The sequence below is a fragment of the Triticum aestivum genome, chromosome 1A (genome assembly GCF_018294505.1).
Source record: "Triticum aestivum cultivar Chinese Spring chromosome 1A, IWGSC CS RefSeq v2.1, whole genome shotgun sequence".
Taxonomy (NCBI): Eukaryota; Viridiplantae; Streptophyta; class Magnoliopsida; order Poales; family Poaceae; genus Triticum; species Triticum aestivum.
In genome coordinates this window covers 560,558,461-560,574,616 of record NC_057794.1, presented here as the reverse complement: position 1 = coordinate 560,574,616, position 16,156 = coordinate 560,558,461, and the positions used below count along the sequence as shown (strand labels likewise).

At 47.6% G+C, this 16,156-nt stretch overlaps 2 protein-coding genes and 1 long non-coding RNA gene across 9 annotated transcripts; 2 read left to right on the top strand and 1 right to left on the bottom strand.

Moving 5' to 3' along the window:
* The first annotated feature begins 3,171 nt into the window (after positions 1 to 3,171).
* Positions 3,172 to 7,290, top strand: LOC123067920 (putative protein FAR1-RELATED SEQUENCE 10). 3 transcript variants are annotated; one of them, XM_044490509.1, is made up of 7 exons: positions 3,186 to 3,336; positions 3,414 to 3,755; positions 3,989 to 4,253; positions 4,348 to 5,038; positions 5,213 to 5,951; positions 6,067 to 6,354; positions 6,439 to 7,289. In XM_044490509.1, exons 1-4 carry the CDS (start codon positions 3,308 to 3,310, stop codon positions 4,828 to 4,830), a joined length of 1,119 nt encoding a protein of 372 aa, XP_044346444.1. In that variant the 5' UTR covers positions 3,186 to 3,307; the 3' UTR covers positions 4,831 to 5,038; positions 5,213 to 5,951; positions 6,067 to 6,354; positions 6,439 to 7,289. The 3 variants fall into 3 exon arrangements, with proteins under 3 accessions (XP_044346436.1, XP_044346444.1, XP_044346439.1); XM_044490504.1 differs by having other exon boundaries at positions 5,208 to 5,951; XM_044490501.1 differs by having other exon boundaries at positions 3,172 to 3,336; positions 4,348 to 5,951; positions 6,439 to 7,290.
* A 1,324-nt stretch (positions 7,291 to 8,614) lies between these two features.
* Positions 8,615 to 14,545, top strand: LOC123067890 (uncharacterized). Of its 5 annotated transcripts, none has more exons than XM_044490486.1 (13): positions 10,664 to 10,765; positions 10,860 to 11,135; positions 11,263 to 11,382; positions 11,471 to 11,558; positions 11,647 to 11,997; positions 12,103 to 12,174; positions 12,269 to 12,352; positions 12,456 to 12,615; positions 12,699 to 12,858; positions 12,954 to 13,058; positions 13,160 to 13,413; positions 13,495 to 13,567; positions 13,651 to 14,545. In XM_044490486.1, the coding sequence occupies exons 5-13, from the start codon at positions 11,667 to 11,669 to the stop codon at positions 13,750 to 13,752; spliced, it is 1,341 nt and encodes a 446-aa protein (XP_044346421.1). In that variant the 5' UTR covers positions 10,664 to 10,765; positions 10,860 to 11,135; positions 11,263 to 11,382; positions 11,471 to 11,558; positions 11,647 to 11,666; the 3' UTR covers positions 13,753 to 14,545. The 5 variants fall into 5 exon arrangements, 3 of the variants coding, with proteins under 3 accessions (XP_044346421.1, XP_044346426.1, XP_044346419.1); XM_044490491.1 differs by having other exon boundaries at positions 11,644 to 11,997; positions 13,657 to 14,545; XM_044490484.1 differs by having other exon boundaries at positions 11,644 to 11,997.
* A 333-nt stretch (positions 14,546 to 14,878) lies between these two features.
* On the bottom strand, positions 14,879 to 16,149 carry LOC123067943 (uncharacterized). The gene is made up of 4 exons (XR_006431556.1): positions 15,588 to 16,149; positions 15,403 to 15,502; positions 15,038 to 15,294; positions 14,879 to 14,941 (listed from the first exon to the last, which is right to left on the bottom strand). It is a non-coding gene; the product is annotated as an uncharacterized lncRNA (long non-coding RNA).
* Between the last annotated feature and the right edge of the window lie 7 nt (positions 16,150 to 16,156).

The window sequence follows — 16,156 nt, the reverse complement described above, 5'->3', positions numbered from 1 at the left end:
TGTGATGAGCGGCGACATTAGGGGCAGAGCGGGTGTTGCTGCCCTCATTGGAGCGCACACACATGAAAGCTGTAGGCATGGACGATGGGATTTTTTATGTATGTGTTGACGAGCGGGAGGAAGGAGACGATTCAGGCAAGGGACATCCAACGACTCAGAAGGCCAGATTGGACGGCTCGGTAGCCCACCAATCAGGACATGGCTCCGGTCGGCCAGCCCCTAGCGTCGCCCTGTTTGTTTGTTTTTCGGAGTAGAAAGATAATTTTTGCCGTTTCTTCTTTTTATTAGACAATATTTTATTATTAGAATAAAAGAAAACTGTTTCGAGCAAGTTTTTTTAGGGGCTGTTTCGAGCAAGCTGTCCAACACTTGAAGAGCACAAGTAATTGGGCCGAGGTCACCAGCGCAGCGGCCTGGTCCAAGAGAAAGGGATCCCTCCCAAATCCAGAGAGTGAGTGGGAAGTGAGGACGATGACACGACCCAACTCCTCTGTTCCCCTTCCCAAATCCAGACCCAAACCCTAGGCGACGTTCGAGCCGATCCGGCAGAGGCAATGCCGTCGGGAGGAGATGGCGGAGGCGAGCAAGGGCAAGGGGAACCGGGCACGAGCAAACGCCGCGACAAGGAGGATGCATCCTGTTCTTCCCTGCCGCCGCCGCCGTTGCTGCCCGGCCTCGCCGTCGTCTCCGTAGAACCAGAGAAGCTCATCGTCGGCACCGACAAAGAAGGCAAGCCCACGAGCTCTCCTATCCACTGCACGGAGCCACGATCATCCAAGACCATCAAGCGCTTGCTTATCTGGAATATATGCATGCATCCTTGTAAAGTAAAGAACAAATGTAGACGGCGTGTTTTCCCTAGAGAAGTTTTTAGTAGTTATGAGAATTTAGAACAAGATTCGCAAAAAGGAAGAGAATTTAGAGCTAGATATATAGTTGCAGTACCATATATTTGGTTGCATGTGGTTCTACTCGATTACACAATTAGTGTAGGTGAAGCAATGCGTAAACCGTACCATAGGTAAACACATTTTTAACCCCGCATATATTTTCTCATGCAGTATAGTGAAATAAAGGGAGTAACAGTTCAGTTTCATGTATGGGCGAAGGCAAAGAGTCATCAATCATCACAACACAAAACATGTGTGAACCAATCATCGATTAATCAATAGACATTTGGCAGCTAGCTGTGTGTATGTACGATGTTGCATTTATGAAAGGCCCTTCGTGAAGAATTTTGTATTTATCTCTGTTCATTGTAAAGAAATCATCTCTTTGTTTGTTGTTTATTTTTCGGAGGAGAGATCACTTTTGCTTTTTTTATACTAGTAATAATGTACGTGCAATGCACGTTTATATTAGGTAAGATTAGTTGCACGTTATATTAGGTAAGATATATCTGTTGCACGTTGGTATTTGGTAAGATATCAATTATTTTTTCAATTAATATCCTATTATTCCCGTGAACCGCTAGATAACATGATTTGAACCGCTATATAACATGATTTGACGGCCGAGATGGTTTGGATCTGCCCATTTGGGTCTTTTTATATTGGTATAGATAATATAGGAAAAAAAGCAATGTTGCTAACAAGATTTTTTTTTTGAGGGAGCAGAACTAATTGGGCCGAGCTCAGCATGCAGTCCAAGATAAAGTGAACCTCCCATTCTTCTTCTCACCGGGTCGGCCGCAGTGGTGAGTGGGCAGTGAGGAGCGACGACACGATCGACCCAACTCCTCCGTTCCCCTTCCCAAATCCAGACCCAAACCCTAGGCGAGGCGACGTTCGAGCCGATCCGGCAGAGGCAATGCCGCCGGGAGGAGAAGGCTGAGGCGGAGGCGAGCAAGGGCACGGGGACGTTTTTAGGAGGAGAATAAGAAGAAGCAGAAACACGAGCAGGCCGAGGTGAGCTGCTTCCTGGAGGACATCCTCATGGAGATCCTGTCACGGGTGCCCTACAGGTCGCTATGCCGCTTCAAGCGCATGTCCAAACCATGGCTCGCCCTCTGCTCCGACTGCGGCGTCCGCAAGAGGTCCCCGCAGACGCTCTCTGGTTTCTTCTTCCACTGGGACTACGACATCAGCTTAAAGGCTCCGCAGACTGCGCCCCCCGCCTCCTTCCAGTTGAGCCTCAGTTGCAATTTCCACAATTTGTCCGGGAAAGGTGCTCCAATGGTTGACCCCGGTCTCCCGTTCTTGCGTGGCACCAGCCTTCTCCTTTGCAAATGCTGGAAATCCCCCCACCCTATGCATGCAATGCGGTTGGAATTCGTTTCCACGAGGAAAAAGGTTCCATTGTCGGCGGTTCAGCTGGCCTGAGGCTGATCAATTCGATTATGCTGTGTGCAATCCCGCCACCCAGGAGTGGATTTTGTTGCCTCCTATAGAATTGGATGACCTTTCGCATATAGGCAAATACTCTTTGTGCTTTGACCCAGCCATTCCTTCCCGCTTTATGGTATATGTGCCCCTGTTCGCAAAGTATGGCCTGCCCATGCCCGTGGCAATGATCTACTCATCACAAACTGGAGGATGGACTTCCATACAGGGTCAGTGGGATGACCATTGCGATGATCGATCCACGGGTTCTCATAAAGCGTTCTTTTTGTGATTCAGAACGCGTCTCCCTGAATGGCACTATCCACTTTTATACTCATTTTTCAATAGTCACAGTGGACATGGAGGGGAGTCCTTGGAGGGAAATTAAAATGCCACCCGCCATGACAAAGGGCTATGGCAATCTTTTCATTGGGAGGTCCCAGGGACACTTGTATGCTTGGCGTACAAATATCCGCCAACTCTCCATTTGGGTTCTTGACGATCATGATAGTGGACAATGGACCCTCAAGTGTACTGTTAACTGCTTGGAACTGTTCGGAAGGGAATGTCGTAAACATGATATCTTCACGATGTTTGGGAGCGGCGTTTTGGCACCCGGGTCCAGATGATCCCGCTATCAGCGCCGTCCAGAAACGCGCTGTGATCCGTGACCTGTATTCCTGTGCTAGCAATACGGGGAGTGGATAATGCCATAAGGTATGTGTACGTTGGTAGTCAGATGGACGGTCGTTTGCGGGCGTCCAGAGGCCGTTAACGGACTGCAGCCGAGCCGTTTGAGGCGTCGTTGACGATGTTGGCAGCTGTACTGAGCTGGACCCACCTGGCGGTATTGGTACACATGGACGTGGCAGCACCACCACAAAGGGTTTGCCCCTGGGGTGGGGTTGGGGATCGAAAAAAAAACAGAGGGGTGGGTTGCTGCATCTGCGGCGGCGGTGTGGCCGCGCCGGCGGAGCCGTTTTGCAATGGATTTCCCCGTTTCTCCTGTTGACAAGTAAGTTTTTTGATTTATTCGTTCTGAGGCTTAGATTGAGCTTGCTAGTGGTTATCTCCTCCGCTGATTGTTAGCAGATTGCCAATCTTTCCAGATGAGGCATCTAGCGCGGCGGCGCTGCTCGAGATGTGCGGGCGCGGTGCAGAACGCACCGGCGAGGGATCTCGTGGGGCAGTCCTGTGCGGGGCAGCGCGGACCTCTGCTGAAAACACCGGTCGTTTTTTGGGCGAAGAATCAAGTGTTGGCGGGGTTGGAGGACCTATGCCCTATTTCAGCGAGAGCGAAGGCGACAACGCAGATGCAATCCAGGATGAGGAGCAGAAAGAGGCTGCAATGGGAGAAATTGGTGAAGACGACGATGCTGCCACTGTTCAGTCCACTGGGAAGGTAGATCCTCAGGCTCCAGGATGGACAAAAAGGTATGTCATTTTCAGAACTGTTTGTGCACTTTCCTGAAAGTATCATCTTTACTTGAAATGAAAAAAATCCGACAGTATGTTTCAATAAGCAGAAATGAAAAAAACATTTCCACTTTGTTGCATGTATTGCTTGGTTCAGACGCTAGGGGATGTTTAGTTGCTTGATTTAGTTTGCGTCTTCAGTGATGGTACTGTTGTTGTTGTGCTTATGAAAAAACTGTGAATGCCTACAGGGTAAGAGTTGGGAATCAGCCGTTGGATAGAGTTTCATGTCCTGAGAGAGTAGGGGCACTGGAGCAAACAATCAGGGGATATGCTGAAAAGCTCGGGGATCATGTGCTTGAGCCAGTAATTGGGATGACATTTGATTCATTGGGCGAGGCGTACGATTTTTATAATTTGTATTCTTGGGAAAATGGCTTTGGCATCAGATACGCCAAAAGCATGCTTAATGCAGAGAAGACAAAGTGTATGCAGGAAGTAGTATGTGGATGTGCCGTGAGTTCTTCCACGCTTTATCATTAACGAGCATGAATAAGTTTTGGTTGGATGATGGAAGTTAATGCTAACAACTAGATGTGTTTTTTTCCAGGGGAAACCAACTAGGGAGAATAGCAGGTCCTGCCGGTGTGAGTGCCCCGCGATGATAAGATTGTTGAGAACATCAGACAATGGCTGGTACATAACAGAGCACAGACCAAGTCATAATCATTCAATGACGCAGACATGCGGCGAGAAAGTGCATTGGCTGTCACATAAGCACATAGACATGTACACCAAGGATTTGGTGAAGCAGCTAAGGCAGAATAATGTGAATGTCACAAAGGTGTACAGCATAATTTCAAGTTTTTTCGGGGATGCTGAGAAAGTTCCATTTACTAAAAGATCACTGCGAAACCTGTGCGGTAAGATTAACAGAGAGCAAGCTGAGGATGATGTCAAGAAGACAATTGATGTCTTTGCTGAGATAGCAGCTAAAGATCAGGAATTTGTTTTTAGAGTACAACCAGATAACGGCTGTAGGATTAAGAATTTGATGTGGGCTACAGGCATCAGTAGAAACCAGTACATGTAGTTCGGGGATGTGGTCACATTTGACACAACATACAGGACAAATCTATATGACATGCCGTTCGGGTTGTTTGTTGGTGTGAACAACCACTTTCAGAGCATCATATTGGCTGGGGTTCTTCTACAAGACGAGCAGGTTGAGAGCTTCGAGTGGGTCTTCAGTGAGTTCGTCAGGATGATGGGAGGGAAGGCTCCCGTAACTATCCTCACAGGTATGAGAACAGCTGGCAAAAGTCCTCTGTTTTTTGCATAAAAAATGTTCATTGGAAAGATATAAACATTTTTTTGATTATTGTGAATGTTGCTGTTGAGCAATGTGGTTAATCACCAATTGAGGAGAAGCTTGTCCAACATCGTTTGAGATGGTTTGGGCATATTCAGCGCAGGCCTCCAGAAGCTCCAGTGCATAGCGGACGGCTAAAGCGTGCGGAGAATGTCAAGAGAGGGCGGGGTCGACCGATTTTGACATGGGAGGAGTCCGTTAAGAGAGACCTGAAGGATTGGAGTATCGACAAAGAGCTAGCTATGGACAGGGGTGCGTGGAAGCTTGCTATCCATGTGCCAGAGCCATGAGTTGGTTGCGAGATCTTATGGGTTTCACCTCTAGCCTACCCCAACTTGCTTGGGACTAAAGGCTTTGTTGTTGTTGTTGTTTGCTGTTGAGCAGATCAATGCAGAGCCATGTAGGTGGCTTTGAAAAGTGTTCTTCCCTCGACGGCTCACCGGTGGTGCAAATGGCATGTGTTGAAAAAGGTGAAGGAAACTCTTGGGCCGATGTACACAAAGTAGACAGATTTCCATGATGAGTTCCACAAGGTGGTTAATCACATGCTTACAATTGATGAGTTTGAGCAAGCCTGGAAGATGTTGATAGAGAAGTACAACCTAGAAAGCCACATCTACCTTTCTCAAGTGTATGAGGTTAGGCACAAATGGGCGAAGCCATTTTTCAAGGATGTGTTCTGTGTTAAGATGACCAGCACGCAGCGGAGTGAGAGCGCTAACAGCATGCTGAAGTCATATGTCCCCCCGGGATGCCCAATGCATATGTTTGTGAAACATTACATGCGCCTGCAGTTTGCCCGGGATGCGGACGAGAGCTATGAAGAAAATCGGAATAAAACTGTGAGTATGCTTCAGGTTTTTTTTTACGTTTTAGTTGGTGCTGGCGTGCTTGCAATCCATTGAACCATCGTTGATGTACTGATCGGATGTGAACATTCTGTTATTTGCTAAACAGGGTGGTGTGGTAGTCAAATGCAATATGTCATTGGAGAGGCATGCGGCGAAGGTGTACACACGGGCGATGTTCGAGAAGCTAGGAGATCTGTTGTACCAGGCTCATGCATATAGAATTGAGGAAGTCGAAAAGGGTAAGATTTACAAAGCGACACACACGCAAGCAGATAGGTGTGAGAGGTGGTCCCGGGTTGTCTTTGAGGTGAAGATTTTGGATGATGGCGCCATGTTAAAGTGCGAATGTGGGCTGTTTGAACACATGGGCATGCCGTGCTGCCACATGCTTAAGGTACAACAAGATGAAAGATAGTTTTATGGATAGAGAAAATTAGCTTGCTGGTGCTATCACCATCTGATTTGTCCTGTCTTGCAGGTTATGGATGTTCTCCCATCACACCTTCAAGGTTGATAATGAAAAGGTGGACTAGGGATGCGAGGGATGTTCTCCCATCACACCTGCAGATATACCAGCGAGACCATGCTGGGAGCAGGACGATGACGCATCGGCACACAGCTTTGTACGTGCACGCGATGGAGCTGGTTCGGCTGGGCAACGCATCAATAGAGGCATACGAGAAAGGCATGAAGATAATTAGGGATGGGATTGTTGCGTTGGCTGAATATGATGATCAGAGAGATGGCTTGGCCTTGGAGGACAGGGTTCCTTTGGCAAACATGGAGGCAAGGCAATGCGAAGGGGCAACACCGGAAATGGCTGGCCATGGAGGAGAAATGAATGTGGATACTTTGGCTGGCCTCGATGCACCAGAGAGGAGGAGGAAACTTGGTCGACCAACGAGCAGCAGAGAAAAGGCGCCGTATGAAGAGTTGAGTAAGAGAACCAGGTATTGCAGCATTTGCCGCGGAAAAGGGCACAAGAAGACGACTTGCCCGGAAAGAGGTGATCTTCCAAAAAAACCGAGGAAAGAAGCTAAATGCAGCAACTGCGGTGTTGCCGGTCACAGGCGGAACACCTGCACTAATGCGGAGGCTGTTAAACTGCAGGCGTGCCCATGACAGACCTGGTAGTGTTGTATCTGTATGGATATGTTCTACTAGTCTTGCAATGTAGTTTTTTCCAAGTGGTTGCGGTTTTAATTGTACGTGCGGTTGCCGTTTTAATTTTACGTGAAGTACGCTTGTGTTGATGTTGATCCGTATGGTATGAAAAGTTTGTCTTGTAAGAAAAAAACTGCAGGCTACAGAGGCGATCAGTAGCCACATAGGTCGATGTGTGTGTTTTTTAAGGGCGGTGCGTGTTCTGCTATGTGGGGCCATGCTTCAGTTTGAATTTTGAATTTTGAACGATTGAGGAGGTACTGCTTTGTGGGGTGAGTGGTAAGGGGACGCACCACGTCGGCTTTCATGCCTTTAAGTAGCCAAAGCTCACCGAGCTGGCGGTTTTTTTTTTTTTTTGCGAGGCACCGAGCTGGCGGTTAGGGACATACAAGGCAAAAGAGCACCATCTAGCCCAGGCACACATCGTATCGATTCAGTTGCTTCCTCGTCATGGCGCCGTCGTTTAGCTGGCCAAGCTCGGGCATCCTGTCGGCCGGCTTAGCGTGCGAGCTAGACAGCGATTTGTTCGCGCATGTACGTGCTCGAAGTTTCTTTAATTGCAAGCGGACAGAAATGGTTGCCAACAAATTGTCAAGTCTGACGGATTCTTCTCCATTTTTTCAGTGGCTGGGCATATCTGCTGGAGATGCGCCGCAGGATGGGGGTGAAGCCAGTTCAGTCCATGGTCAAGACGAGGTGGACGGCGGCCAAGCGGGTGATGCAGAGGTGGTTGTCGCTGTTGAGGTAAAATGAAATCAAATCTGAAAGGGAAAAAAATTCATATGTGACCATAGGAAAAACTTAGATAGATTCTTCTTTCGCTTGTGCGTCCGCAGGTGGGTAGAGAGGTTGCCGTCCCGTTAGCTTTGGAGGTGGAAGTCGTCGGCGAGGTGGATCTTGCATGCATGTCGGTGTGGCTGATCACAAATAATAATGCTTACTGGTCCCCCGCGATGGATTGGTGGCATTTGAATTAAATTTGTCTTGAGCATGTGGGTTCCGAGGAAGGATCAGCACGGTCTGAGTGACCGTGCGCACTGGTGACGACATTCCCTCGGTTTTGGCTGGTAGCCTCGAGTATGTGTGGCCCGAGGTGGGGGCTGGCACGTGCGCATGGATCATTGCACTGTACAGATCAAACTGATTCGTGCACCAGGTTGATCACGCGTGGACCATCGACGGAAAGCTTATGAGATTGCGGGGAAAAACTTGTGCACCCATCGTGAACCGTCGCTGAACCTGTCGATGGCGCCGTTTTGTTGAACAGGAGTTCGGAAAGGTAAAAAAACGGTGTGGAACGGAGAATCTTGGGCCTAAACGCACCGACAAGTCGTGACAAAACAGGGAGGGTGGTGTGTTGTCCCGCCAAGTGCGACCGAGCGGGGGATTGGATAACAAGGCCGTGTGGTAGCTGATGTTCCACGTCATATTTTTTGTGACCGACGGATCGAAATTGACAAGGGTGTGGCTAGGACTGGCCAGCGGTTCCTCATGTCCCACAGTGGTTCTGCCGTCCCCCCCACTTCGTACTCCCCCCTGTACACCAGTTTGCTCGTTAGAGAGTGAGAGATAGAGGGAGAGATAAGAGAGAGAGCAAGAAAACAGAGGAGGAACATTGGGTCCAGGCTCGAGGGGAATTGGATTTCGTCGACGCCACCTTGCATCTTGTCCGAGGACGCATCGCTGGTAAGTAGATCGGAGTCAAGACGCCATTATTTATGCATTTAAAGAATCCTTGCGCTATGGTCTTGACTGCTTCTTGTTGCTCCTTTTCCTGCCGTTTTTGTAGCTTCGGTAGCGCCATGAAGGGGGAAGCTTCTTCCTCCAAAAAATGCCGCACTAGGAGCCGCGGGAAAACGGGTGCGGATGTTGGATCTAGCCGTGCTGTACGTCCGTGGGGTAGTAGGCTGCAGCTCCCTGCACCAGCTGATGCAAGCGATATCCATCCAACAGAGGCAGCGCTGGCGGCGGAGAATCTGCCAGGGCCATCGATCAGGAACACCTCCACTGCAACAACCTTGTTCAGTGTCGGCTCTATTCTTTACCCAGTGGTGAGGAGCACCGGCCTGGGCAGTTTCCTGACAGTTAGAGTAGCTGGTAAAATGAATAGACGGTTCTACGCACGGGCGTTGGCTAGATTGGATCCGAAAATGATGGGTATGACTTTTCCGGATGGGCAGGTTAGGTACTTATACGGGGATGTTGTGTCTAGGATAACTGGCGTCGTGTCCGGGACGAGGCCTGTTAAATTTGGTCCTCTGCCGGACAGGGCACGAACTGTAGAGAAAGTGCAATCGTTGTTGGGTTTGGATGTTAGAGCATCTACTGGAGTTAAGGTGGGGGAGCTACAGAAAGTTGCTCAGATTTGTGATCCTGATGAGATGTCGCCACAACAGCTGGAGTCAGCACGCATAGCGTACACGCTGCTTGTGTGCTGCACTCTAGTTGACCCGAAAAGTGGGCAATCCAACGTGCCAGACGAGCTGCTGGCATGTGTGGAGGACCCCAGCAAAATTGGAGACTACGACTGGGCAGGGTACATTCTAACTGTCACCAGGAGAGCTGCAGAGAAATTTAAAGCAGATCTCCTGACCGGTGCAAAGACATACACAATAGGAGGCTACAATCTTCTCGTACAGGTATGAAAATGTGGGAAAAAGCAGTCTAAGCTCAAATACCTGCACATAAATATGATTGCTGGTTGTTCTGTTTGCTGACCTACCTCTTGGTTGTCTTCAATGAACAGTTATTCTGCCTGGAGTGGGTTGATTTCAAGGGGGCCAACATTAACACAGACCTGGTGCCGAAGATTGCTTCTTATTCGTCGGAGAAGATGGACGAGCTGATCACTTTGTTTGAGGAGGACAGAGAAAGACCGCCGGAAACACGGAGATATAAGGTTTGAAGCATAAATAACGGCATATAAAAAATAAGTTTGCGTTTGTTTTTTGATTTTTTTTCAAGTTAAATATGGGAGTGGTGATACAATGATATATGATTTCATTTTATTTTTGTTCGCAGGCCAAACCTGAAGGGAGCATGCTTGGACTAGCAATGAGGTGGCACCCTCTGATGGTGCCGAGGATAGAGGTAGTACCATGGGGAGGCAGTGTAGAGGTTACGGAGGTAAGCATGTAGTAACACCGTTTGTGTCCGAAATAAGCATGTGGTGCTTAGATGCTAACGATTCCGTGTCTCGTTTTCTCGATGTGTTGTTGCGCACAGGGCATGCAAATCATCATGTCCGTGCTGGAGGATCATGTGAAGCCAATGCTGGTAGATGCTGTAGTAACAGTTGCGGCGGAGACTAGTGAGGAAAACCGAAGCTCGGTGGTTGAGGAGTTGATGAGGCAAGCAGATGAGAAAATGAGAAGGCTACAATTCTGCTTTGGGAGAAAGTTGTATCCCGGTGCTGTGAGCACGGCTCCAATGATCCGACCGATTTCATGTATGTGATCCAGTATACAAAAAAATATATTCGGAAATGGCAAAAAAAACAGGAAGGTGGTGGAATTCTGAACTAGTTAGCCAATTACCAGATTAATGACTATGAAAATGCAAATGTGGGGAGCAGCAGTTGGGTATGGACTTGATGGTCGGCTCTTCAAGTGCTAGATCCGTTGGAGGACGAACTGAGCAAGGTATGAACATGTATTAATTCATGAAAATTGCAAAGAATGAGTGGGGGATCTAGGTTGTAGCTAAAAAATCTGACCTGCCTTCGTCTGTGGTTAGCTTTGATATGTGGCCCTGGAACAAAACTTGGTACCAATGCTGCATCCATATCCAGTGCGGGTGATGCAGATGGTGGAAGTTTCCAGAATATAGCTGGGAGTGGGGGTCCTTCCGGGCCCGTTGGGAACCCACCAGATGGTTTGGCTGGAAGTGGTTTGTCTCCTAAGTTGGATGGCAGCATTCCAACACTTGTCCCATATGGCGAGAGTGACGATGAGGTTGCTCTTCTGGATGATGATATCGCCTTCTGCCTGCGTGCAATGTTTGCATCACCAGGTGAGTACTTATCAGTTGACGTACACATGTCACAAAACAGAATGATATGTGCTGTACAAAAACCCCAAATGTGTGGTAATGCATAATGCACAACTAATATAAAACATAAACAAAATTCTTTGTCCAGGTGTGCCAAGCTGTGGCGTTGGAGAGCCAGGTCCAAGTAGAGCAGCCTCTCCGGTTAGGAGAATGTTTGCAACGGACGAAGAGTATGCTCGAGAGTTGGCAAAGAAGCTGGAAAACAAAGGTATGCATTAAAAGAAAAAGATCATGGTTGCGGAAAAGTAACAGACATACTGGATTCACTAACGGGTAAATATCTGTTAATAATGCAGAGATCGAAGCAAATGATGTAATCGGAGGATCCACTCGCGGTGGCTGCTCAGAAAGAACATCAGGAGCGGGCCGGATGTGGTAACGAAGGTATAAAAACATAGTAAAGCATCAGTAGAAAAGACGACTGTAAAAATATTTTCGGTGAATTAATTTTCACTCTAACCATGTGTAGCAGGCATCGCAGCTCAGCCACGAATGGTTATGGTTGACGACATGAGGACACTTAACCCAATAAGGATTGCAGCTGATCACGTGGCGACTGATGGTAATCGCAACGGGGGGCGGAAGAGAGCTGGTGGTCATGAGGATGCTCCTAGGCGTAAGAAGGTCAGGTTCTTGTCTGAAATTGTCTCGCAGCCAGAGCCAGTGATGATCACACATGACCCAACACCGGTGGAAGAGCGTGTGGCACATGATGACCAGGCTGTCCCAGAAATAAATGAGAACATCTCTGGGGCTGTTGGTGTGGCGTCTGGTAGTGAAGTGTTCCCCCCCGGATTTGGTCCTCTGCGACGGATTTCTAAACGTAAGTACAATAAAAGCTCGTAAAAAAGAAGTCCGGTAGCAACCGGTGAAGGGTGCATTTGTTTTGTTCAAAGCATTTATCCCGAGCTTGCACTTTTTTTTGCAGAGGACAAGGGGAAAGAGGCGGTTGTTCTGGAGGATCCCGTTATTGAAGCGATACGCAGAGCGATGGCAGGAGGTAAATAAGAAACAATAAAATGAATAGCTTAGTAGAAAATGATTGGTTAGTCCATGGTAAATGTGCTTGCCTGACTTTTCTGGCTTGATACAAGGTGGGCCGATGATAAGAGACGGTGGTCAAGGTGGGCCGATGATACGAAACGGTGGGCAGCATGCTGCACCTGATGATGATGATGGCGAGTCATGAGAAAATCATCGACTGATTTATACTTCATAACTGGTAAACATAAACAAGGTGGTCGTGCTGACATCGGTTCTCTGTTTTATCTCGACAATTAGTCCGAGTACCACCGCATCTTGGGCAGTTCATTAAGCCTAAGAAGGAGATGAGGGAGAAGTACCCAGGCAAGCTAGGTCTGCATCCAGATGAGCCGATTGGATGTGATGTCATGGGGTTGTTCGACAAGATGGACGGATGCTCTACCATGGAGTTTGCAAGGTCATGTCGTTAAATAGTTGCCGTAATATGCTGGCATATGTTTTTGATGTAAGACTAACATATCTGTGAATGCAAAAGTGCAGGCCATGGTACATTCATACCCACCCATACACCACACAGATGACTGGGACGCAGATCCAGATGTACTTTGACCGGGATGGTGATCCTGAGCGGAAGGAGGAGGCAATCATTTTTTGTGGATTGCCAGAACGGTTTAGGATGATACCAGACTTCAGGCTCACGGTAAGGGTTAGATTCAGTAAAAAAGTATAGTGGTAACGTAAAAATGTAAGGGGTTAATGCTCATGAAACGATCATACTCCTGATTTGTACTGCAGGCAGAATTGTCTGAAGCCGAGCGGGCATCAGACCTTGACTACGAGTATATTGCAACCATGATAACAGAGGAGCACACTGGAGTCAGGATTGAAGCGTGCCAAGAAGTAAGAAGCATATGGTCGTCCTGTCCGACCACATTGATTATATGTAGATATCAATTGGGTGAAAAGAAAGTGGTAGTTACATACATTTTGATTTGTTGCAGGTACTGCTGTTGTTGAAGCAGCACAATAGCTGGGCTGTGTATGCAGTTAACTTAGAGAAGAAAAATTGCCTGGTGATGGACCCAGTGGAGACACAAGAACTACCTAATGAGGTGCAGGATAAACACAAGAAAAACGGCACGAGGGTGATTTCTAACCTGTGGCGTTGCATACACGAGTGCATTCCTGGGGTCCGTGTGTCGTCAGAAGGGTGGACACTGCACTTCAAGACGGGAGTGCATGGTCACTGTGACAGGTACTGCGTGCCAAACTTATATGAATGAATTTGGGCTGTGTGATTGGTGTTCCTCATCATTATTGTGGAAAAAAATTGCAGGGAGGAAAGCTGGTTCTATGCAATGCACTGCCTCCGTGACTACAATGGGGAGAGAGTTACCGCACTGACTGAGGTCCGATATTTTTGAGACATGTAGATAACATTTGGGCATGATAACTGACCAAAAAACAAAACAATGTCCTGCTCGTTTGACAGGGGCAGCTTGACTACATGGCGAAATCGCTGGTGTACAAGATGGTGACGATGAAGGAAAACAGGGCAAGGCTTCCATTCTGCCTCCGGGCAACCACCGAATAGGCAGAGAACGCTTGGGGGCGTGGGCATTCATTTTGCGTTACGAAGGATTGACGAGATGAAGACTGCTAGGCTTCTCTGATCCTTCAAACCCAGGGATCGGTGATTTAAATTCCCTGAGGTCTTATTGTAAGAACATAATAGCGACTTATTTAAGTTAGCGGGAGACTAGAGTGGTATGTACCTGCATTAACTTAGAGCTACCTGAGAATGACTACTGGTTTAGCTATGAGCATTGCAGTAGTTTGATTACGGCAGACGTGGGTGGCGCGTGCGACGCATGGATTTGAGTCGAGAAATCTATTATGGGGTCATGAAGAAAGTTAAATTTCAAAAATGAGTGATAGAAGAAAATCTATTGTGGCGGGCAAATGGTGTAGGTAAGTACGATATTATTTTGGATTCTAGTTGCGAAGGGACTGGTTTAAACATGTTTAGGACACGAGGGATTGATTTTCGAACAAATTTCTTGTCTGACATTTGGGTTATTGCTAGACGAAAGATGAGGCGAGTTTCATAGAATGGTTCGCGGCGTGGTAACTTTGTGACCACAGAAAATGAATTAAAGGGACAGATAGAAAAGATTCAACTGTTCGAGGTGGATTACTGGTTTGAGTATGATATGGTGTTGCATCTAGTAGGAGGATGTTTGGCGAGGAGGGATTAATTCCAACTGAATAATGGTGTTAAGGTGGGGGTGGACTAATGAAAACAGCAACCGAGTTGGATTGAAACAAGGAATGAAACGGTTGGGGAGTTTGTGACTACACGATGATCATTGCTTTGAAAAGAAAGAACATCTTGAGCAAATTGTTTAATCGGGGAAACAGTATAGAGAACGATAAAAAGATCCATATGTTCGAGTTGGTCTACAGTTAAGCGGCCGTGTCGTCGTCGAATGCATCACTCGGAGCAAATACTGACCATAGTGCATCAGCTGGGAGTGATGATTGGTTCCCTTGAAGCTTCATCATCTCCTGGATGGCACACAGTCTGGTGACTGCCAAGGTATTCTGCAAGAGGTTATACAATGATTCAAGTTAAAATAGAAAATGAAAAGTAAGAATCAATTCAACAGAAAGAATGAGAAAAAGTTGTCCGTTGCACAACACATGCCTTGGTAAGCGCATTCCGGGCTTTTTCCCCGTCGTGGTACCTGATGATATGCATGACGCATAACCCACTTTCTTCCCTGATAGAGCGAAACACATGTACATAGTGGTTAGAGAGGTTGGTAGTAGAATAAAGAAGCTGAATGCCAGGTTATGCAGCAGGCGATTGATGATACCTGGTAACTGGATTTTGCATTAGTAGCGGGTATTTTGTAGTCCAGTTTTCCTTAGGTGTGGGCCAACCAGCAAAATAATCGTTTAGGCGGAGAAACAAGGCGTCGTGGAGCCGCGACGCTATGAGCTCATGACGATCCTTCTGGTCTGCATTGCATCCCCTTGGGCCAGTAGCCGGGTCGATAATGTGAATGATCCTTGACAACATGTCCCAAATGTACAGAGCCCATCCCTCCTGGAGTATTGCAGGGATGTAGAACTGCGGGGGAGTGCACATAATTAGAACAAGAAGCCAAAAACTCTGGTGACACACCTTTATTGCACGCATAGAAATTCGTTTAGTAAAACGTCTGCAATTTAGTCATACCAGTTGGCATGCCTCGATTGCATGTGTGATGTTGGGACCGATGAACTGATTTTGGATCTATGAAACTTGATATAGTTCCATTGTGAGCAAGAGCCAGCGTCTGACATATGTGGGGAGGGGAAATGGTGAGGGCAAGTTCTGTACGAGCCTTGAAGGGATAAGTTACTGTGATTCGGTATCCTTACCGAGAAGTCGCATTCCAGTAGGTGGCGATGTGTGAGGTGAGGTGTGCCTAGGCTTGCATCCGCGTCGAGCTGGGATTGCCGACGGATAAGTATAGAACCCAACTCGTGGTCGAGCATGCCATTGCGAACAAGCTGGTGGATGATCTCATGCCAGTGACTTTGACTAGACGAGGGGTGGCATGCAATATCCAATTCCTGATAAAAGAACTCACAGGGTGTTAGTACATGGAGCAGGGTTTGGGCAAAAAGGAGAATGAACAAAATGTTGAGTCGGAGTGGTTAGGAAAAAAACTGATCGTGCTAGCTGGTTCTCAGGAAGTGATGGCAAATATGCTAAAAGCAATTCCCCTGTTTGTGTTTTCGGAGGCACAACAGCTTTCCCGGAGAACCACGGGTTGCTGGCATAACTCCTTGACGATATGTACTTGCGTTTCGGTATAGGGCCAGAAGAAACGCCGAAAAAGATTGATGTCTGGTCCTCCCGTGAACTTGAGCAGTATAGGTCCTTGACTACTTCCGCTATGCATGAGGCGTAGCGCTGGACAGAGTTACAGATAGTCTCGTTCCTG

Coding starts and splice junctions, on each gene's coding strand:
- LOC123067890 (XM_044490486.1), top strand. CDS start 11,667: ATGGTTATGGTTGACGACATGAGGACACTTAACCCAATAAGGATTGCA. Junction 12,616..12,698: donor TCTACCATGGAGTTTGCAAG/GTCATGTCGTTA, acceptor GCAAAAGTGCAG/GCCATGGTACATTCATACCC. Junction 12,859..12,953: donor TACCAGACTTCAGGCTCACG/GTAAGGGTTAGA, acceptor TTTGTACTGCAG/GCAGAATTGTCTGAAGCCGA.
- LOC123067920 (XM_044490501.1), top strand. CDS start 3,308: ATGGATTTCCCCGTTTCTCCTGTTGACAA. Junction 3,337..3,413: donor CCCGTTTCTCCTGTTGACAA/GTAAGTTTTTTG, acceptor GATTGTTAGCAG/ATTGCCAATCTTTCCAGATG. Junction 4,254..4,347: donor AAGTAGTATGTGGATGTGCC/GTGAGTTCTTCC, acceptor GTTTTTTTCCAG/GGGAAACCAACTAGGGAGAA.